The 22,877-nt window shown below is 44.3% G+C and overlaps 1 protein-coding gene across 6 annotated transcripts in view; it reads left to right on the plus strand.

Moving 5' to 3' along the window:
* SLC4A4 (solute carrier family 4 member 4) overlaps positions 1-22,877 on the plus strand; it is a 203,736-nt gene that overhangs the window by 42,752 nt on the left and 138,107 nt on the right. For all 6 annotated transcript variants that reach the window (XM_065674620.1, XM_065674649.1, XM_065674657.1 and 3 more), the window contains one exon: positions 20,908-20,981. In XM_065674620.1, the coding sequence (XP_065530692.1) occupies positions 20,908-20,981 (74 nt within the window). The remainder of the gene's footprint in view (positions 1-20,907; positions 20,982-22,877) is intronic.

The following is a 22,877-nucleotide window of genomic DNA, read 5'->3' on the forward strand; positions in this document are numbered from 1 at the left end:
ATCCTTCCGCATTGCTGCTCTGGTAAGTAAACTTGGGTGTAAGTAGCAGTAAGGTTGGGCCCTAGGGCAAATGTGAGTAGTAACAGCTCCATCGAGGAACTATACTAGAGGTACTTGCTTTCCCCTGCTTCAGGGAGGTGCAGTTTGCAGTGTGGCTGAACGTGACTTTGGGTTAGACTGCTGGCTGCTAGGTGGCTTTATTCGGGTTAGTCCTAAAATGTACATATTTTCCATTAATAAAGGAATAAAAAAGGAAGATACTTGGCTAGCTGGGTTTAACAAAAGGTGCAGAGCTGCATATTGTGTGGGAATAGAATTTGCCGCTCAACAATTGCTGACATGATGTTCTCAGGAGTATGCCTAGTTTGATAATCAAAAGGAAACTGTGCTTTAAGATCGAGGTACAGAAGCCCTCCCACCCCCGCCCCCCAGCCAAAACCAGCCTAACACCTGAGGCTCCCAAACCCAGTAACTGTTTCACAAGACCTAATTTTGTCCTGACAGCGTCCAGTCATATGCAGAATGATTAAATGGGATGGTTTGCATCTGTGTTTGCTTGGTCACCTGCTGGCATGTGTGTGTGCTGGTTTGTTCAAGTGCCTGGACCTGATGGAAGGGGTTACTTGAAGCAGCATTTCCAAGATAACAAGGGGCTGGCAACTGCAGAGGAATGATCAGTAGCCTGGGGGGAACTCGCATGGTGTGATGCTGCTGTCCAGAATTGGGAGTGGGATGAGAAGGAGCTGTGGATTGGCTTTTTTCTTTTTTGCAGTTGGCAGAGGAGTGAAGCTGTCTCTGTGTGCCCAGGGCATCCCTAGCAAGTTAACGCCCTGTGCCCAGCCACTCTGCTCTGAGCAGGGTATGGCTTGTAAGTGTGAAGGGTTTGTCCTTTAAACTTCCATGTTAGGATTTTAAATCTTGAAACTTAGTCAGAAAACACCGTCATCTGCTGGTGGTGTGTTGTCGTATTCCTCACAGGAGGTTTTTAAATGGAGTTCTGTAGAGAGGCTCTCAAAATGCGTTTTCAGAGTCCTGTTGCAGGTGTAGGGAGGATGGTTCGGTTACCGATGGCTTGTGCTGATAAGACACAAAGTGCATTTCGAAGAAAAATATCCCTGTGAGAAAGGAAAACATCCGTAACTCCTTTTGTTTCCTGATCTACCTGCTTATCAGAGAGGGCGCCTTGCTCCTGCGCACAAGTTCTTCCAGCAGCGGTGGAGAAGCCGGTTGTATTCCCATCAGAGGGATTTTTATCTGCACTGCCACCTTAATACTTGCAATAAATAACAAGCTGGAAAGTGTTTGAGCAAGGTTGTGAATGAAAATTGCTGTGTGAGAGGATAAAGAGAAAACCTCTATTTATTTTTCTGCCCATAAACGTTTTTTTTCAGGTAGCAGTTCTTAATCAGAGGTACTGTCCTGGTGGAGAGAAGCACTTGGAAGGCAAGGTGTTGCCTTGATGGAGCAGAGATAAATTGTATGCAATAGTTAATCCTGGAAGGTGGATGCCTGGAAACACTTTATTCCTGTGGGTACAGATAGTGATGCTCCTGCTCCCTCATTGCCAGAGTGAGCTAGCATCCTCGTCACGCTCCAGCGACCTGCCTTTCACTTATTTTCTGTGTGCATTAGACTTAGAATCTGAACTCTTGCTTGGAGCAAATTCAAAGGGTTCTGATAGCTACTGTCAGGTTTTCTCATATGAAGTCAATTAGCTGCTTCTGGCTTCAAATCCATTTAGGAGGCTCAAAAGGGAGTGCTCTTAGAAATCCCACTAATAGCAGTTTACAGTTCATATTGATAAAGGAGCGTGTCTCTGTGTCATTGTGCTGCTTCTGGTAGAAGGAAAGCTTCTCTTTGTGCTCCCTCTGAATAAACAGAGCTGGAAAGGGGAGGCAGAGCTCGTGTTCTTCACTGTGTTTGAAAATGAAATGAAAATACAGCAATTAACTACCAAGGTTGCAGCTAACTCCTACACCCGTTCAAAGCAACGCTTCTGCCTCCTGCCCTTGAACTTTGAGTTGCTGTAGCATCTTCTTTCCCCTGAGTTTGCTCAGCATTGTGTGTAGTTTGTGGCAGGAACATTTTTTATTGCTGTTGGACAGTGTTGAAAACAGTTACAGCACCTATCCTATCATTGGGTGATAAAACAGCGTGTGGCAGAAGAAAAAAGCTGCAGAAGCTTAAAAGGACTTGGTGGTACCGTGGCCTGCTGGAGTGCTTGCTCTCAGGTAAATCTCTGCCATTATCTCTCTAGATCTTGGTGGCTTGATATCAAATAGGGGCTTCAAGGAGTGGCCATCATCTTTTGGGTTAAGGCTTGCATGGGGATGGAGCTCAAAGATAGCCTGTCAAAAATATGAGCCTTGAAAATTAGTGAGTGATATTAGTTATGATGAAAATACCTCCTGTGGAATGAAAGTTGCCCCTGGGGCTATCAGCAGAGAGAATTTAGGGGGGGGGTTTATGGTGAGAAATAGCATAAAATTGGAGAAACCTGCATCTCAGTTCTTGCTCTTGATGTTCTGTTGTTTGGTTTGGAACTGTGGATTTGTATCTGAATTTCCAGCCGCACAGAGAAAGAGAGCAGGACTCGTAGCGTACAAGTCAGTTGTGATCCATACTCTGAATCCTGCGGAGCCCGTCGGAGGGAATGGCAAGTGGTCCTATTTTTAACAGGTTTTCCCACCAGAAAAATCAGAAGATGGTTTGACATAACCAAAATCGGGACCTTTTTATTTGAGGCTCAAATGGATTCTCTGCATCTGAATTCCAGGATCGTGTGTGCTGTTAGCAGGGCTGCTGCTGCTGCAACAGTAAAACACACTGAAGGGGGAATTGATTTATTAAGTATGTGTGTATCATTTATATATATAAATGTATGCGGAGGGAGAGACTGGATAATCTATGTATTTATTACTCCTAAGGAAATCCTTTAAGGGAAGGGGGTAATCTTCCAAGTCACAGTGTTTCAAATCCTTGCTTTATTATTTAGCTACATTTATTAGGGAACAGGGTCATATTTCTATTGTGCTACTGAATATTATGATTGCTGCATACTCTGTGTTAATCTGACTTGAAATAAGCCTTAATTGTCCTTCCATGAATAGTGATCCATACATTTCACATTACACAGTGAGTCTTGAAAAATCAAACTTGCTGGTGGTGGGAATTGTTTGAAGGAATTCTTAAGACTGATGTTTACTAAAATCTCTTTATTTTCTTAATAATGTTAATTATAAAACTGGCTTAATTCAGTGCTGATGTTATAAATGAACATATTTAAAAGTTTTCTGAGTTATAAAATGTTGGCTTGATGAGTTATATCAATCTTACAGAGTTACATCAATTGTTATATTTTTGTTGCCTCGTAAACAAGTTATTCCTGCAAGGTATGGTGTGTAGGAAATATTTTTGCTTGGGTTTCAGATGAGAAAAGCATAGATCCAGCCAGAGACTGTGAAATAAATATCATTTCTTTACAAACTGGGACAGGTTTGTCTGTGCTGCTCCTTTTTAGCCAGGTCCTGAGGACTGCTCTTTGGGTTTAATCAGTTGTTATTTCATTGTTAGCTATGGATTCCTTTGCTAGAGATTTTTTTCTTTTTTGAGGGTGGTTTGGAAATTGTGGGATTTGATCTGTTGGAGTGTTCTTACTGCTAAATCTGGGACGTGGATATTTCCATGATCTGCCTGGTGATGGGAACAGATAATTGTGGGTGGAAAACTGTGCTTAGAACTCTGGGGGCTGTGGTGGGATGGTACCTCTTTTTTTAACCTGTGCAAGGTGCCTGCAGCTGATCTGTGGGATTAATCAACCAGGCTAAAACTGGATGTGCTTGTTCCCCAGTGGAGATTTAATTTTATTTGCCTTCTCAAGTTATCACAGTGAGCTGGTATTATGTAAGAAATCCTGGTGGCTTTGCATGTGCCACGAGCATTTGCCTTTTTTCACTTAAAATTTACTCCTGTAGTTTATTCTGTCTTCTTCTGCTCCTGTTTTCTGAGCAAAACCCATACCTGGAAGCTTTTTGATTCCGATGAGTTTTCAGATGTGTAATCTTAAGTCAAAGGAAGAGGCTGGAGCCTTGCATGTCAAGTAATCGTCTTTGTTAGAATTTTTGTGTCTTGTCTATTCTGCACAGTAATTGCAGAAACAGGACTTGCCTGCCCTTTTCACTGCTCTGTGCAAATTAATGATAATTTTCACCTCAAGTTAAGTTTTTGCTTAATTTTAATCTCCTCTTGCAGCTTTACTGATCTAATTTCAACTCTTAACCTTGAACTGAGGGTTGCAAAAGTGAACTGCTTTTATTGTTCTGACTATATAACACTTCAGACGTATTGTCAACCCTCATACGTAAGCATAAAGATCTGTTATCAAGGTTGCTAACTGTGAGAAGATTCTGTGTTTAGAATGAGGTTGGGAAATAGTCATTCAGTAGGTCACGAAAAGTAGCATTTGAGTATGTTACACCTGCTTCCTTGCACTAGAATTGAATTGGAAGTGTGTTTCCTACATGGGATTTGTACACACACATTTTGCTTAGGTAAATTTGCAGTTGGTAAATTTGCAGTTAGGTAAATTTGCAGTTAGGTAAATTTGCAGTTGGTAAATTTGATGATTGTGAAGTGGGTTTTACCCAGATTCTTGCTGGATGTGAATAGCCTGATATCACTTCCACTTCTGACAGTTGGTGCATTCAGCAGGCAAACAGCACTGCTGAAGACCGGTCGCCCTAGTCAACAGAGCAGCCTGTGTATCCTTCTAGGCAGAAACAATAATCACAGTGAAAAAATAGAGGGATACTTTGTTCTCTTCTGTCCCCTGTGGAGCTCCGTTCCAAAGCCGTAATGGCACAACAATACAGCGTGCGGTGCCCTGGGAGTTATTCCACATCCATTGTTTAACATCTCATGATCTATTAGGCTTGGGCTTGTGAATAACGACTAAGTTTGAGGAGCATTGTCCCAGGCGAAGTGTGAATGTGGCGTTCTGGGGAAGCACTGCCAGATGCCTTCATAATGCTGATGATGGAGTTTCAGTGCTGTGAGCATCCTTATTGGTGCATAGGGAAAGCTTGGAAATGTGGAGCCATGCACTTGGAGTGCCACAGCATGGTTCACATCTTTCCTGGCCATACAACAGGCTCCAGTCCTGGTACCTTTCCTACAGTTCATGGGATGTTCATTTCTGTGGGTCTGTTGCCTTAATCTCACAGTCATTTTGCCACTGGTGACTTCCGGCCTCGAAGCAATTCAATGGGTGGATTGTTAAGGCCATGCTAAGGTGCGGTGGGTTGAGTCCGGTGTGCATAGGTCTGGTGGTATGAGCAAGAGGATCAAGGGTGAGATGATAGAGTGAGTGAACGGATCGAACGGGGATGGACAGGTGTAGGAACGAAGTCTGGATTGTAACCGTAGCCTGTATGAGAGGTGGGGTTGGAAATCAATTGGAGACCAGTGCAAAGTCTTCAGTCCATCTTTGGTAGGGACTTGAGGAATGGTGCTAGGAAGAGGTTTAGAATACAGTATTTATTTAGAAGTTAATGGAATATTTCATAGGAAGGGACCTACAGAGGTCACCAGAGGCCTAGGTTGTGTTTTCAGTTACAGCGCACCTGTGGCCGTGTCAGTTGACATCACTAATTTTGTTGCAAAACCATCTTGAATAGACAGATGTTGCTTGCAGAGTGTCGACTTTTGAACTGCTTCCATTTCAGAGTGAGTTTAAGTCTACGGTGTGTTACTGACATCCACAAAACGTGTTTGGAAAGAAAGATTATTCTCATGTAAGAGCAAGAAGTGCTTCTACAGGAATGTGATAAATTAAGGTTTTTCCATAGCTCAGAATAGAATAGTATTTGTGGTTTTCTACCTTCTTATGAACAGTAAAGTGATCAGTTTATAGATTGAAAAGCCATAGTCTGGCTTTAGGAGAGGCAGTCTGTCTCTGCAGTGTATGCCTGCTGTGTTTTACAAGCTTTGGGAATGCCTACTTTGGCCTTCAGCAAATAGCATATGGTTAACCGTGCCCAGGGGAGTGGGTTTTGACACCCTGTTAGGGTAAATCAGTCTTCTGTATGATCCCTCATGTCACAGAATCACAGAATCACAGAATCCCAAGGGTTGGAAGGGACCTCAAAAGATCATCTGGTCCAACCCCCCCGCAAGAGCAGGGTAACCTACAGTACATCACACAGGAACTTGTCCAGGCGGGCCTTGAATATCTCCAGTGTAGGAGACTCCACAACCCCCCTGGGCAACCTGTTCCAGTGCTCTGTCACTCTTACAGTAAAGAAGTTCTTCCTGATGTTAACGTGGAACTTCCTATGCTCCAGTTTACACCCATTGCCCCTTGTCCTATCACTGGATATCACTGAAAAAAGCCTAGCTCCATCATCCTGACACCTACCCTTTACATATTTGTAAACATATGTCAGACCAAAGTGACTTGGCTAGCTTGGTAGATAAGGTACGTGACTCTCCTGTGTTCAGAACTGGGAAACGGCTCCCTTGAATGAATGCATTAATCTGGCCAGTGCTTAGATTTGCTCAGTGTGGATAAGTTACGTGACTGTAAAAAGTAGCAGAGTATCATGGAATGCTTTGGGCTTGAACGGACTTCAAATCCGATACAGTTCCAACACCTTGCCACAGGCAGGGACACCTTCCACTACATCAGGTTGCTCCAAGCCCTGTCCAGCATGGGCTTGAGTGCTGCCAGGGATAGGGCAGCCACAGCTTCTCTGGGCAACCTGTGCCAGTGTCTCTACCCCATGCCAAGAGTAGAGACATTGAGACATTGAGCCAAGCTATCCTTGTCCCTGGCAATGCTGCTGTTGCGGTTGAAGCCCTGTTCTGTGAGTTGGCTTTGGTGTGCGAAGCCTTAGTGGCCCAGAGCTTCCCATGGCCCAGAGCCTTGTGGTCTGCCCAAGGAGCATCACACACTCTGCCTGCCAATGCTGGTGTGTCCATGGGACTTTGCTGGTGTCCGCTGGCAAGAAGGAAAAGTTGGGGCTGCTGGGCTTTGTGGTAGACCTTGAATTTTCCACCTTAACCATGTGCTGAAGATGGCCTGAGAGCCTGCTAGCATTGAAAGAATGTGGGCAAGTCTGGGCTTGAGTATGGGCTTGGGCCCGTGCTTCACTGACAATGTAGGCAAGCCCAGGCACCCCTCCTTGACTACTGTGGGCACTGAACTACAGCCACGGTGCCCTGACTGCTCAGTTTCTCCTATTTGCAGGAGTGGGCATGTAGCTGTTGTTATCATCCTATAGTTCAACCCAGGATGGACGCTCTGACCCTGTGAATAAAACAGTGAAGTGTCAGGAATTGCTGCAAAAGAAAAACCTCGAGGTTTCCTAAGTTTGCTTTGGATCACCCGTATCTTCCCTTTTCCAGAAATGTGATACATATTTTTTGTTGAAAGGGAATATGCTGCAAAACAGCTCTGCGGAAGCCCCAGCTGTATCTTAGTGTCAGAATCCTCTCCAGACACTGAATAAAGGGAGATCATGTCTCCAGCTTTAAAATAATTACTCAAAGATCAAGCTAGAAGAGCCCAGACCGAATGCAGTTCACTGGGCATTAGGTATACAACTTAATTTATTAAAAAGCATTGTGAAAACAGCTTAAGCTCATGGTGCTCAAAATATATCTCCCGGCAAGTAACCAGAATGTCCTCTGAGCCTTCAGAAGTAGAGAAATGTGGGAGTGTGCAGAGATCTCTGTGAACTCTGAAACTTTATGTAATTACTTTTGTACAAATTAAGCTATCTTTCTTGAACATGTTTCTTCCTTTTTAATTCTAAATGATGAAAAAGAAACCTTTGTGTTAAGTATTCCTGGTACATTAATGTTATGAACAGCTTAGTATTTTCCTGGGGAGGCTCAACTTGTAACTCAGGAAAGGTGTCTTGTATTCTCCATGAAGAAGTCAGTACACTTCTGGATATGACCCTTAGTTTGAAATTCTCAGTAATGTCTATGAAGTCTTGGACTGTGGTCTCAGCCCAACTTTCCTGGCTCTGTTCCCAGACCAGTTATTCCACGTAGCAATAAAAAAAAATGCAAGATAACGGGTGCAGATAACTGGTATTTAATGTTGCTGTCAACTATTTTCCTTTTACCTTTAAACAGCTGTGTTGCAATGAGGTGCTGGGCGCAAAGCTGTTCTTTGTTAGCAGGTGTCTCCAAGCAAGTGGTGATTATATGAAGGTTTACAAGCTGGGTTCAGTGATAGGTGGTTATAGCCTGTATTTGAGAAAGTGCCTGCAGCTGATGGTTAAGATGTGTGTGACTGGTTCAGAGTCACCCAGGAGTACCTTTTATCAGCTTTGCTTACCCTTATCACCGAAGGGACAAAAGGCAGCTTTGTATCCAAGCCCTGTTGAAAATTAGCTGGAGTTGGCCGCTGTTGTACCCCCTTCTGGAATGGAGGTGTCTGGTTAAAGATGAGCGGTGAAATCTGCGGGCACCAGCTTACATAACTACAGTACCCGGGAATCCTGGCTGAAAGAATTTCTGGTGAGTCGGGGATGAATTAGAACAGCTATGGAGAAGCCATGTGATGACCAAGGTGGGCAGGTTATGCTCAGTGGGTGCTGACCATGAATGTTGCCTTGGGTTGCCCTCTCCATCCCCAGACATGCTGGCTTGCTTTGTGACCACACCTGACACACCAAACGGGTGTGTTACAGAAAGCTGGTTTTCTGAGGTTTCTTCCCAAAGAATGGCTGCCTCCAGACACATGGAGGCAGATGCACGTGAAAAAGAGAGTGAAACCAGACAGTGGGTGATAACATCAGCAAATAAGCCTTATATCTCGTTCACTCCTCCCTGGTGGGATGGGGGAGAGAATCGGAGTCAAAATACTTAGCCAAACCCAGCGTATTCTGCACCCCTTATTCCATACGATTTGCATGATGCTCAGGTCCCTATCCAAGACGTCCTCATTACCCATCACCCCTCTTCCCATCCTTTGATATAATACACAGATATCATTTCTGTAGTCTGTGGACCACCCCTGTGAAAGGTCTGTAAATTGTCCGTAGTGTCCACTGAGTTGATTTAGTCTGTGACTTTGGGCTCCATCTCTTATAATGGTCACTCAGGACAGGAGAGGTGCTGTGTTGAATGGAGTTACTGGGCACCAAAGCCAGCTCAGATTTGTCACTGCTGCATCTGCACTGCTTCTTGGAAGTCTTGTCCTCCTTTTGCTCAGTTGGTTCCTACTATAGTAATTCCTGTAACATGCAACTCAAATCATGGGTTACAACAATTTACGTTTTTTTCCCATTACAATGTCCACCCCTGGTTCCTTTGAACCAGACCATAGGGCTTAACATTGTAATGAACTTCTCCCCTTGCCGCTTCTTCAGCTTGGACTTGCCCCCAGACTGCAGTCCCTTAGGGGTGGAGCTGCTCTGTCATGGACTTAGCCATGGCCACATGCTTTGAGATGTCACAGCATGACCGGGTACCCACCATCGCTGTTATCAGACCGTTCCCAGCATATCGGAGTCAGATGATAAGCACTACAATAAGCAGCAAAACTATAAAGCATCCGCTAATGAGCACTAGACTCCAGTAGACAGTGAGGCAAGCAAGCCCCATGGTAAATACACAGGAGCCTGCCTATTAATAGCTAAACAGCAATAACGGCTATAAACTTGATCTAGCACATTCCAGTTGAATCTCGTTATCTGGAACCTTTTCCCCCCATGTTGGGTGCCAAGAAGAACTGTTTGGGTTTAACCCCAGCTGGCAACTAAGCACCACACCACTTCTGGCTCTCTCTCTTCCTGGTGGGTTGAGGGAGAGAATTGGAAGGGAAAGTGAGAAGTCATGGGTTGAGGTAAAGACAGTTTGGTGAGTGAAACAAAAGCCATGCAAGCAAGCAAAGCAAAACAAGGAATTAATTTGCCAATTCCCGTCATCAGGCAGGAGTTCAGCCATCCCCAAGACAGGAGGGCTCCATCATGTGTAACTGTGTTGGGGGAAGACACCATCACTCTGAATGTCCCCCACTTCTTCCCTCAGCTTTATGTGCTGAGCCATGACGCCATATGGTGTGGAATATCTCTGGGGTCAGTCAGGGTCAGCTGTACTACAGGAGCCTGAGTAACACCAGTAGCCTTCCTTTAGCGAAGGAAGATACATGTGGTCTTAATCTTCTAGGCTGTCTCTATCCAGAGAAATGTTTTTTTTTTTGAAGTCTATCCGTAGAGCAGATGAGATTTTTCAGCCATTGCCTGAAAAAAACACCTATCCTAAAGTTCCTTTTATCTTGCAGAAATCTGCTTGGTCTTGTAGACAAACTCACTGGTCATCACACTAGTTTTTAGAGTACTTTGGAGGATCCAGGATCTCCTGCAGTAGTGGTGCTTATCAGCATCATGCTTCTACCATTCCCCCCCTCCCCCAAGTTGTTTTTTGGATGGTGATGGGTTACTAGAAAGGAGTTTGTAAGAAGTAGCTGTGAACACTCTCTAGCAAGAAACTACTTTTCAGCTCTTGGGTTATGGTTTTGTTCTCAGACTTGTTTTGGGCTGATAAGAGTAAGTCTATTTTGGGCTGCCCTTGACTGGATGTCATCTAGGGGACACTCTTGTTAAAACTTGGGAGTTGCCTGCTCAGCGGTTCAGTTACGTGCTCCCGGCTGTGGTTAGAGACAGCAAATCCAGCTTTAGGGCACTTAGAACCAAATTAAGAACATGACTCTCCCATGAAGCAAAATGCCAATCCAGTAGCTAACTCATTTTGCTGGTAAAGTGAGTTTAACATTTCTAAATGGATTGACTTTATGCAGGATCATGCATTGTCTGCTTCTACCACTCTGCTTTTATTCTGCGTCATGTTCCTCCCTGTTTAATTTGGTGTCCTGGCGGTGAAAGAACCTGTATCCTTCGTTCACTGACTAATGCAGGAAAAACACCATCATGTGCCCCTGCCTGGTCTGGGCGAAACTCTTATTAATGGCTAATTGATAGTCTGCAGGTTCGAGTTTAAAGATCACGGGCTTGGTCTGCTCTTTAGTGGCGCCACGATTCGAAGTCAAGGTAGTAACTGGGTCATCATCATGCATTGGTCTCATTGCTCTATGAGCTCTGTGCGTGGAAGGGCAAGGGGCACCTGAAGGCAGTGCATTGTTCTGTACAACAGTGACCTGCTCCCTGTTGTCCACTGCTGGGAATGTTACGGAGAATCATAGGAAATCTCTGTTTGCTGGCTTTTCAGGTGCCATCAAGAGAGAGAATGTGTGGCTGAGCTCTTTCATGAGGCTAGTAGACATGGCAGTGAGGTTCCCAATGGCCATCAGTGTTCTGACAGTTATTTTCTTCATCTGATAACATTGGCAAAACCATCAAACCTACCTATCTGATACCATGACATGACATTTTGAGTAGAGGCACTGGCACAGGATGCCCAGAGAAGCTGTGGCTGCCCCATCCCTGGCAGTGTTCGAGGACAGGTTGAACAGGGCTTGGAGCAACCTGATGTAGTGGAAGGTGTCCCTGCCTGTGGCAGGGGTTGGAACTGGATGAGCTTTAATCATAGAATCATAGAATCATAGAATAGTTAGGGTTGGAAAGGACCTCAAGATCATCTAGTTCCAACCCCCCTGCCATGGGCAGGGACACCTCACACTAAACCATCCCACACAAGGCTTCATCCAACCTGGCCTTGAACACCGCCAGGGATGGAGCACTCACAACCTCCCTGGGCAACCCATTCCAGTGCCTCACCACCCTAACAGGAAAGAATTTCCTCCTTATATCCAATTTAAACTTCCCCTGTTTAAGTTTTAACCCATTACCCCTTGTCCTGTCACTACAGTCCCTGACAAAGAGTCCCTCCCCAGCATCCCTATAGGCCCCCTTCAGATACTGGAAGGCTGCTATGAGGTCTCCACGCAGCTTCTCTTCTCCAGGCTGAACAGCCCCAACTTCCTCAACCTGTCTTCATACGGGAGGTGCTCCAGTCCCTTCCAACCTAAACCAGTCTGGGATTCTATGTGGTGTAAACCTGGACAGCAGTAGCCAGGGATCAAACATCGATGATTTTGCTCCAGCAGCCTAATGATAGCCCCCATAAGGCACAAGAGGCTGTTCTCCATGATTGGGATCACGGGTCTGCCATGATCATGCAGGGAGGAATTGTCACTTGCAGTCACACTGCTGCTGAATGATCCTCATGGGGGTCATCAGTGAGGGACCAGTGTTACTTTGGGTTCTTGGGCTTGTGCTGGCATTGTTGGTATTTTGCTAAGCACTTGGCAGTCTTGAGAGACAGAATGGCTCCTGGGGTCCGTGGTGCTGTGGGCTGGGACTGCCTCGCTCCTGTTGTTCTGACGGGAGCTTAAATTGGTGGAAGTGATGAAATTCTTAATTTCAGTTAGTTCTCAGATGGCTTTAAAATAACTTGGGTTTGTGTTTCTCACCCCTCTCTCCTCTCTGGAAATGTTGTTCCTTCATCTTCAGTAAACTTGCTTTATGTTTTTGTGGTTGTTTGAGTTTTGTTTGTTTGGGGGGCAGTGGTTTTATTTTTTTTCCTCTTCCAGTGCAGCTAGTGGAGGAAAAAAGGGCATTTACTTCGAAAATTGGCTGTTTGCATTTCTGTCAGCCACATCTGCAATAGTTTGATCGACTATTATTAAATTGTCATTTTATGTATGCACTGGGACCAATGCCAGTGACATTCAGAGGAGATTTTGTCTCATTTTCCCTGGGAAGCAGTCACTATCAAGTCTTCTGGACAAGAGCTGTCACTCAAGTGAGGATGAGGGTAGCTTGGAGCACTTTGTTCTCTGAAAGCCTACTGGTTTTCTTGCTCATCTGATGTTTTTTGGGGAAGTTGCCTTCCTCTGCCTGGATTATGTTTGTGTGCTGACATTTGGCTCTTGTGTCTTCGTTTTACAGCTGTGAGCTCTGATCACACTCTTGATGGGATCTCAAACAGCATCACGTTCCTTCTTACTTTTGGGTAACTCATCTAACTTGTAGAAAATGCATAGTTTTACAGGGACTTTCATCCAGTAACCAGGTAAAGTTTGCAGAGATTGATTTATTTCTTTTGTCCTGCTTCTTTCTTTACCCCACCAAGATCTGTGCTATTTCAAACTCAAATAAACCCCTTGACATACTCCTGGTTCTCAGTCATGCACTTTCTCCAGGTCTCAGTCTATAGCTGGACACTGTGGTTGCATCAGGATTTGGTAATACACACACTTCACGAAGTTCCTGCTCATGTAACGCCTTTGTGTGCTGCTCAGTCGTGCCACACGGACGGTGTATGAGGTTGAAGCAGATTACTGGAATCACCCATGTTAAAAATATCCTTTATGCTGGATTATGTTTGTGAAACCAGCATATCGTGAAATCGCTTATCACTTCAGTACACCCAGAACTAGATCAGAAGTGCTGTGACTGCACTCTGTGAAGTGCTGAAAGTGCATTAGCTCCCTTGGTTGCTTCAGACCTGTCCAAAATGTTTTATACAACCTTGCTTTCTGCCTCTGCCAGCCCAGCATTGTGCTGGATCAGGTGTTGCCTGTCCTCCTTCCAGCAGAAAGCATGAAGCCATCATATGTTCTATACTGCATGCTTAGTTGTGATGATATTAACATTGGTGGTCCAGAGATCTGTGATGCTTTTGAGTGACTTCGGAATCTCAGAGGTGAAGGGAAGGAAAATGTGCAGCTCTAGGAGTCATGCGTTTAAAAGTATAAAGCCTGAAGGAAGGGAAAAGTTCCAAGCTGTTAGAGAAGTGAAATTAAGACGTAAGACGGTCTCATACATTTTGTGTGCTGGTAGTTATTCCACATGGGAGGATGAGTGCAGGATGCTGCTTGCTGGGAAGCTGGGATGGGGAGTCCTGGACTGTTTTCCCTGAGGAAAACTGGCTTTGGATTAGTGGTGCCACTGGGTATGCTGCTCCACCCCACACTGTACACACTGCCTGTTCCTTTGCTGAGTGGGAAGTGGACTTAACCCCAGGAACTCCCATTCCAGATAACCTTTTGCTTTTACAGGGTGGGCTGGCAAGGCTGAGGCACCCACTCTAACATCCCTGTCTGTAGGTAGGAGACCATGTAAGGTCCAAGCTACCCATCCCTTACTTTTTGAGCCCCAGTGTAGCCAGTACTCAGCAGATGCTGGAAAGATTTCCTACAGTTGCTATTTCTCTGTCTAGGTTTATATAGCTGCATGCTTGTGTATATATGTATGTATGTATGTGTGTGTGTATGTATATATAAATATAGTAGACCAGGATTTCTTTACAGATCCTGTCTGCTACTGACTTGTAAAGTCTTGCACCCATTTGAAAGTCATGTGCTGAGCTGATGTAAAATCCATGCTTGTAATGTTGCAGTTCTGAGTCTGTGATACCTGGTCTTATGACACAGTCCACTTAGGCACTGGTTTCTTGAGAAGAGCTCTCACACGAGGCTTGAACAAGCAGCTACTTCATAAAACAAGATTGTTTTTGCATAGACACGGGTTTAGTTGAAGAGCACATGAAAATGCTCTCGGAAGTCAGCCCTTTGGAGAGGTTTTATCTAAGGGTTACTGAGCCTCAGGTCGTGCACTGAATTATATATCTTTTGGACACTGACAAATTTTGAGTGGGGCAAGCACTTTATGGCTTGGGATCATGTTTTCACCTTAGCTCTCTTCTTCAGTCCACCCTGGATTGTGTCTCTCCCTCTGCCCCTTTCCCATGTTGAAACTACTCCTGAGAATTTGCTCATGGTTGGTGTTTTTTTTATTCCAAGCAAATGTTTTGAAGCAGGTTGGGGATTTTAGGAACTTTTTCACGCCAAAATCTTCTTTTTTCCATTAGTATCCAAAACTGAAAAAATGCGTAGTGATACCCAATTAGATGGGTAAAACATGGTCAAATAACAAGTTGCCTGTGAGGCATAAAACTAACAAAAATACTGCAGGACGTGAGATCATCACAGAAATAAATGGCATAAAAACCTCAACTCAGATCCCCCAGGCTATCCTGAAATGATAGTTTTTAGGAAAAAGCCACTGCTGCTTGTGGGTTTAAAACCTGTCACCATTCTGCCTCTAGAGAAAACTTATTTGTGATTTATATTCCATGCTTTGCAGAAGATGAAGCTGCAGAAATGTCTGCTTTATGTTAGTCTCAAACAGATACATTCATAGTATTTGCAGCCCAAAATCACTTCTTCCTGTTGATTGGCTCATCTCATAAAGCTCCTATGTAAATGCTATCTTGAATTCCTTTCTGTACTCTTTCCTGGCTCTGGCTGCAGTCCCTATAGCAGATGAATAGGGAAGATGGCAGGAACCTAGTGCTGAGCAGTAGATGTTCACTTCATCCTAATGCAGAGATGTCTGGAGCCAAGATGCTGTGATTTCCAAACTAAGCTTGAAGGAAATGTGGACTTGTCCTTGCTGGTATGTCTCCAGTTACAGCTCCATGGCCTCCTTTAAGAGGAGGAAATGAAAGCCAACAGGCAGCTGAGTTTATCAGGTTTTATAGAGTTGTGTCATTTTATGGTAAGCAATCTAAACACAATAAAACAATGGCTTTAACTGCTACACCTACCATAGGGTCCAGTGCCAATATCCCCCTTGGATTTCTCTGTGTTTTTATAATGTTACTTGGTTGTGCAGAAGAAAGCTTCAACTTCGTTCACTCCTAATTATTTTTCCTGATAGTTGTTTCATTTTTGGATCTATATGGAATTGGATTTTTGGTATCCAAGTTGAAGTTCTCTCCTGAAGTTCTCAGATATTTAAATTGAAACCCAAATGATACAACTTATGTTGTCAAAATAAATTCATATAATTCTTAGCTTGGTTTCAGGAAGGTGCTCTCATAAGCTTCACCTGTGAGTTGAGATAAACCCTTTGAGTTCTTGACATTCCAGTCAGTAAGAGTTTTGAAAACAAGATTTAGTCAAGAACAGAGACTCAGATTTAGATCCTTTAATGGGACCTAATTTCAATCCCTGAGAGCACCTCTGTAGAGTGAAACATGTCATGTAACAATGAGATGATCTAATTGGAATTTATTAAAACCCCAAACCCATAGAAGTCCATTTCCCCCCAGTTTTCAAAAGTGTCTTATTGAGACATTTTAGTAATCTGAATAGAATGGCACAGTATCACTGGACCATCGAGGTACCTTTTCCAGACTGAAATCCATGTAACCTGGGATATTTCAAGCAAATAACTATATCCACGTTTGTATTCTGCTTGTTGCTGTCTGATTGATCCAAGGCACCCAATAGGCTGGGGTTTCCCCATGGTTTTCCTACCTTGCTGGCAAAACCAGAGTGTCAGTTGACAGGGAAAATATTTGAATCCAGTGATTCAGGCAGCAGTGTAAAGACAAAAGGCTGCCCACAGAAAGCACACTTACCCTGTGTTTGCTAAGTCCTTTCTCCAAAGCCTCTTTACCAAGTGTGCTTCAGTAATGAAGCGCCGTGTATTGCTGTCATCCCTGAGAGATATGAGCAAGCAGCAGCAAACCGCTGAGTTTTCACATGCCCTTTGAAAAGATGAGTAGTCCAGCCTGTGCAATTGCTCGTAATTTGGTCATAGCATGATAAACTTGCAAAGCTTTCTTACTTTTTGCCTCCTTCTTGTTTCAATACAGCATGCGCTATTAACCAGCAGCCGTGTTGTACACATTGTGATCCAACACGTGCTGGCAGTTCCTTGGCAATAAAAGGTAGGAGTTGGTGCTGCAAAAAGGAAAAGCACAACTGAAAACAGATGAATGGTCCATGCTCCTTTAACATTGTGTGTGTTCTGTCCTTTTCCTATGTGTCTTGCATCATCAGAAAAAAGGGTGCTTTGGCACTTTACTTGCATTTGTTCAGGCTGGAGAAGAGAAGGATCAGGGGAAACCTTAGAGGAGCTTCCAGTGCCTAAAGGGGCTGACAAGGAATCCGAAGAGTGGCTTTTGACAAAGGCAGATAGGGACAGGACAAGGGGGAATGGCTTTAAACTGACAGAGGGGAGATTTAGGTTAGACATTAGGAAGAAGTTCTTCCCTGTGAAGGTGATGAGGCGCTGGCACGGGTTGCCCAGAGAAGCTGTGGCTGCCCCATCCCTGGCAGTGTTCAAGGCCAGGCTGGACAGGGCTTGGAGCAACCTGGTCTAGTGGAAGGTGTCCCTGCCCATGGCAGGGGGTTGGAACTGGGTGAGCTTTAAGGTCCCTTCCAAACCAAAGCAGTCTGGGATTCTATGATTCCTCTTCAAATGTAGTTTGCACATGGGCTCTGCATTATACTGTCTGATCCAGTTACAGGGCTGGCTCTGTTCTTTGTTCCCTTTGTTCAGTCCAGAGTTTGCTGGTCTTTCTTCCTGATTTCAAATGACGTTTGAAATGGGAAGAATTGTAAAAGCTTATCAGCAAGTAGTAACTCTTGTTTCTGGCTCCCCAGCTACATGACACCTTTATTTGCCGGTGTGAGTGATACCTCTGTGCAGCAGCTCACATTGCCACATCAGCCCTTATTTATGCCAAGGACCTGTTTCCCTCTCCTGTCCTCAGCTGTGAGACACTTGTTAAAATCCTGTTGACACGTCGTGTCGTTCCCAGAGATGTCTGGTACCAATCTAACGATCTATCAATTACTCAAGCCAATTACTGAAGCAGCTCATGTTTTTTCAATTTAGTATATTCTGTCAGAGTACATGATTCACTCTGATACAGACAGGGAAAATAGGATCCCAGTATTACTATTATTTTATGAGTTTTCAGGTTTGTTTCCAGATCATTGCAATAGCAGCAGTGAGGATTTGGATCTAGATAGAAAGTATCTGAATGGCTTTTTACCTTACTAAAAGGAGCTGATAAACCAGGCTTAAACAAAGGCATGTTTCTGTTCAGAGGCCCTAAAAAATCCTCCTCTCCCTATCCCCCCTTTCTTCTGTCCGGTGTCTTCTCCATGGGATGGTGAAAGTACCTTTCTCTCCGGCAGCGCTTCACTGATGGGACTCTGTCAGTTTTCCCCTCAAGACCTAAGTGGAGATTTTCGTGTTGTTTCACATGATAAAGGATGTTTTCTTGCTAGATTTTGGCCTGAAGAAATCCTGTAGTAATCCAAGATGGACAGAAAAGCCCAAGTCAAGGGAGGTGGCGCTTGGGAGTCTAATCCCTGAACTCCTGCGGATTAGAAACAAGTGCCGTGCCAGGGCGATCCAAGCTCTATTCCTGGCCCTTTAAACCCCCCAGCTCCTTCGGATCCGCTCTGCGCCTGTTTCAGGGGAAAAGCATAAGGCTTGCAGTGTGGTTTAAGCACTTTTCCAACCTGTTAAATGGGACAGACTAGTGCAAGGGAAGAATTCATTGCTGAGCAGCAAGTGGGTGCTGCTGTGATGGTCAATTTTCGCAGCTGTTTCAGCAGGTGGATGGCACCTGGTGAATTTTCAGCAGTCCTTGCAGGCAGTGGAAATTGCTCCCTTCTCTTCAGCTCTTTTCTCTCTCCCCCTTGCCATAATACTTGCTTGTCAGTTGCTGCAAACTTGGACTGATGCTGCCTGACATGACATGGAGAAACTGACCTTGGAAACTGGTGTGGGATGCGCTCAAGGAACAGAGGCAAACGCCAGGGCACGTTGTGTGTGAGGCTGTTAGAACACACTTTACGGAGTAATAAAGCACGTGTGGTTTGTGTTTGGTCTGGAAATCCAGCCCCATCTGTTCCAGATTTTTTCAGTTGTGTTTATAGCAAGTAGCTACTGTGCTGTTGTGGGGAGGAAATAAATAAAAATTGGGCTGTGCCTTCACCAACCACTGCAGAAAGGCAAAAGCATCCATGAAATAAGCTCCCTTCTGTTGCGTTAGGAAAGATGTGTAGTCTTGAATAATTTAATGAAAATCGGAGCTTTCAGTGAAGGATTCCATGTGCATGCCTGGGTTCTGGCTTTGTGTGTTCTCTTGGCAAGAAGCATATCCTACCCTTCACACAGAGCAGCAGCTGCTTGTGAAACGGTACCTTCCTTAAGCCAGGGACATTTGTTCTTCAAATCCTCTGTATTCTGGGTCTCTGGCAGATAATGCAGGCGGAAACAGCCTGTGGGAAGGGGAGGTGGCCTTCTTTCAAGTGTCTGAATTGGAACTAAACTTAGGAGGTGATGTTTGTGTTTTGGGGTATGGTGCTGTATTATTTGCTGACATCCAGTAACCCAAGTGAAAAATGGGTCTTTCCATATGCTTAGTTAGTGGCTTTGAATATGACCTATTTCACTTTGTTCTTTGTCTGTGACATGTTTGAGACTCTTTCACAGGAGCTGAGCTGCAGACTAAGAGCTGAGAATGTGGCCAATAGTGTGTTAGTAGAGCTGTTTGTGATAGAGAAAGATTTGGCAAAGATGAGAATGTCTGCTCTGCTGCTGCTTTCGGAAAACCAGGGCCTGGGTACTTTATTTTGTGGCTGCTTTTCATTGTTTGTTGTTGTTCCAGGTCCGTGTTGACACACATGGCCGATAACCTGAGACATTCTAATTTCTTGATATTTACCTGTTCAGATTTTGTACTTTCCTGAATTTGAATGTGCACTTAAACTCTATTGCTTCTACTGCACGTAGGAGCTCATGCAGGCCAGGTTGGACCAGGTTTGGAGCAACCTGGTCTGGTGGGATGTGTCCCTACCCGTGGGAGGGAGTTGGAACTAAATGAGCTTTAAGGTCCCTTTCAACCCAAACCAGTCTGGGATTCTGCACTAACAAGTGGAAGCAGTAGAGATGTGAAGAAGTTTTGAAGGCTTTGTCTCTTTCTGTACTGAGTTTGTCCCTATTCCATCTAGTGAATATAAGGAAAATGTCTTCATTTTTGATCATTATCCGTATATGACTGTTTCTTGCCATTGGTAGGGAATCAGGTTACCGGCTTGGTCTCCAGTGTATTAAGATGGAAAGCTTCCACAGTGACTGTCCAGCAATGAGCAGCAAATGTGTGCTTAGCCTCTAAGGAGATTATTTAATATAGCTACATTCTTTTTCTTTGTTATTTTATCATCTTTTTATTTGCTTGTCAAAAGTGAATTTGGAACTGAACCTTGGAAAGCTTGCAGGGTCTTATTTTGTGCGTGAAATACTGCAGCAGGAGTTCTGGGCAGTGTCCCAGGAGGACTTTTATGGTGTAGAATTAGGAGTCTCTGCTATACAGAGAAGCAGATAAGAGGTGGAGGGGGAAGGAGACAGCTGCTAACACCCGTCCCCGAGTGGATGAATGAATGGGTGACACACAGAAATGACTGCTGTGATGGTCTGACTTGCTATCGCTCAGTCTCTGGATAATCCTCATATGTCAGATTTCTGTAAGGCCAGCATGTGACACAGAGCTCGCCTCCCAGCACACAAGTGTACTTTGCTGGTATTAAGAGGCTGGCTGGAGCCATTCAGATGCGTGTGTGTGTCTATGTAGTGTGTGTGCTTGCTTGTGAGCGGGGTTCTGCCGTCACAGTCTTCTAGAAGAGTTTAACAGAGAAACTGGAATCCCACAAACTCTTGGCTGTGGCGTAGATGGTTCCAGACTTGCCTGCGTGTCTACATCGTTTTTAGGAGAAAAAAAAAAAAAAAAAGAAAGAAAAAGGAGAAAGGAAAAAAAAAAAAAAAAAGAAACGAGAAGCAGGAAAAACCTCAGAGATTTGTAGCCAGGATTACCTTTCTCCCACCTGTCACCACTGATGTCCTCTCAAGGTTAGAATTCGAGCTACGTGAGGCCAGCTTAAACCAAACGACATCTGAAAGGAGCTCTATGAAGGAAAAGCAGGCTCTTGAAGGAGAACAGCAGTGACCACAGGAACATGAACAACAGCTTGCAAGTTAACCTGCCCAGGACCTGGGCTGGTTCAAACAGCTCGCTCCAGGAGAAGTCTGAGCATTCCTTCTTTCTTTTCTATTACTACAGGATGGAGGACGAGGCAGTACTGGATAGAGGGGCTTCCTTCCTTAAACACGTATGTGATGAAGAAGAAGTGGAAGGTAAGAGACCTTGGACCGCTTACAATTTTGCATATAAGATGGGCATGGTTGGATAGCAGAAAAAAAGGGCGCCTTTGTTCTGCTGAGTAATTAATCTTAAAATTGAAACATCACTAAGTTTGGTTGGGGTAAAACTGACTTGTTAAAGAAAAGGATTTTGTTAAAGAAATCCTCTTTTTCAGTTGAGGAGTGAATATCATTGTTGGTTGCTGGCGCACATTTCCACTGCCCACAAAGTCCTTGTTGCAGTGCCTTCCTTAGCGGCTGTGAAATATCAGAGCTGTTTGTGTTTCTTTCCTCTAGGAATATAGTTTTTACAATATTGCAGATCACCTGGAAGTGCTGGAATACAGTGGCAGATGTCACAAAGGGAGATGTGAACTGGAAAAACCAGCTGAATTTGTACTGAGTGTTGGGGTGGGCATAAGGCAGCAAGTGGATGTTTGCCTGGGTGATGCTTTTAGCTTAGGAGGCATAAACAGAAGGTTTTTTGCTTTGAAAAGGAACTTTTTAACAGAGCACAGTTTCCTTGCTCTTTAGGAAATCCTTTGAAAGTGCTTTATTTTCTCTCCAACTAAAAATGTTGTGACATCTCAGAGGTGGAATCGATTTCAAGAAATATAAGGTTGTTTGTGGGACATTATTAAGCTGATAGGTATGAATTATTTGCAGCAGATTTTCTTTTTCTTGGTTTCTGCGGATCAGTTGACTGTGTGCTTGATAAACTAGTGGGGGAGAAGGAGGAAAGGACGGTAGGTGCCTAGAAGGGAAAGGAGGCCAGTGTTCACTTCACAGTGCTAGCATTCCCTTAAGTATATTATTTTATTCTGATTTCATTATTTATTAGCAAATGTCTGTGGCTTTTTGGTTTAAAATGTTTTGAAAGCTGTAGGGTTACAGCCGTGTTGTTGTCACTGGCAATGGACAGTGAAGGATCAAGAAGTATGAAAGAAAATTATGTCTGAAATGATGAATCTAGAAAATGAAACCAGTCCTTTCCATCGAAAGGCCTGTGTTTTCTTCCTCTCTTGAAGGTGCACAGATTATTCTATTGAGTAATCTGTGCTCAGTGGCTGTAAATCTTTGTGTTAGGTTTAATTAGGCCATTTGCTGTCTGCAGGGTTGGAATGACAAGGGGTTTGTATTAGCCTTTTGCTCGTAGAATAATCGACTCTTTGGCACAGCAGGGACACTCGAGATGGGAAAGATGGAGAATATTTCTTGCATTTTACTGCCTTAAACGTGGCCCCATGCTGTTGGGGTGCGTATTGCCCCTGAGTGCAACTCCAGGAATACGACACAACTTGTTTGTGAGGAGCAGTGTGGGAGTGTCCATTAATCTGTCTGCAGGTGCCTGAAAAAGGTTGTGGTTAATACTTAAATTCATATTTGTAGATGTGGTGTGTTTATCTCCATGTTCTGGTGTAGATACCCTCATTTGATGTAGTTGGGCTAACAGACCAGCTGCAGTTCAGGAGAGGAAGAAGAAGTGGAGGTGAAGCAAGTACTTCTAATTACATACAACAGCCTCTCAGAACTGTAGCTGCTTGTCTGAGCCTTCAGAGAGACTGGGAGCTGTGTAACCAGCTAATTCCCTTGCGTGTGCTGAAGGCAGTGCTTTGATTCTCGCAAGGCTTCTGAGAATGACCTGGCTACATCCCAAAAGGAGCTGTTGGCTGTGGTAAGGCTAGGGCTTATGCTGTAGTATCTGTCAGGGTCACCATGAATGCATGGTGCATGTATGGTGAGTTGCTGCTCAGCCACTCCACTCCTCTGGACTAGGACAGAATTTGTAGCATACCTGGCAAATATGGGGCATTACCACAGTGCCAAGTAATCATTAAAGGCACTTTGAAGAGATCTCATTTGCCTTAGAGGGGCAAATTTCCAACCTAA

This window comes from Lathamus discolor, chromosome 1 (genome assembly GCF_037157495.1).
Source record: "Lathamus discolor isolate bLatDis1 chromosome 1, bLatDis1.hap1, whole genome shotgun sequence".
Taxonomy (NCBI): domain Eukaryota; kingdom Metazoa; phylum Chordata; class Aves; order Psittaciformes; family Psittacidae; genus Lathamus; species Lathamus discolor.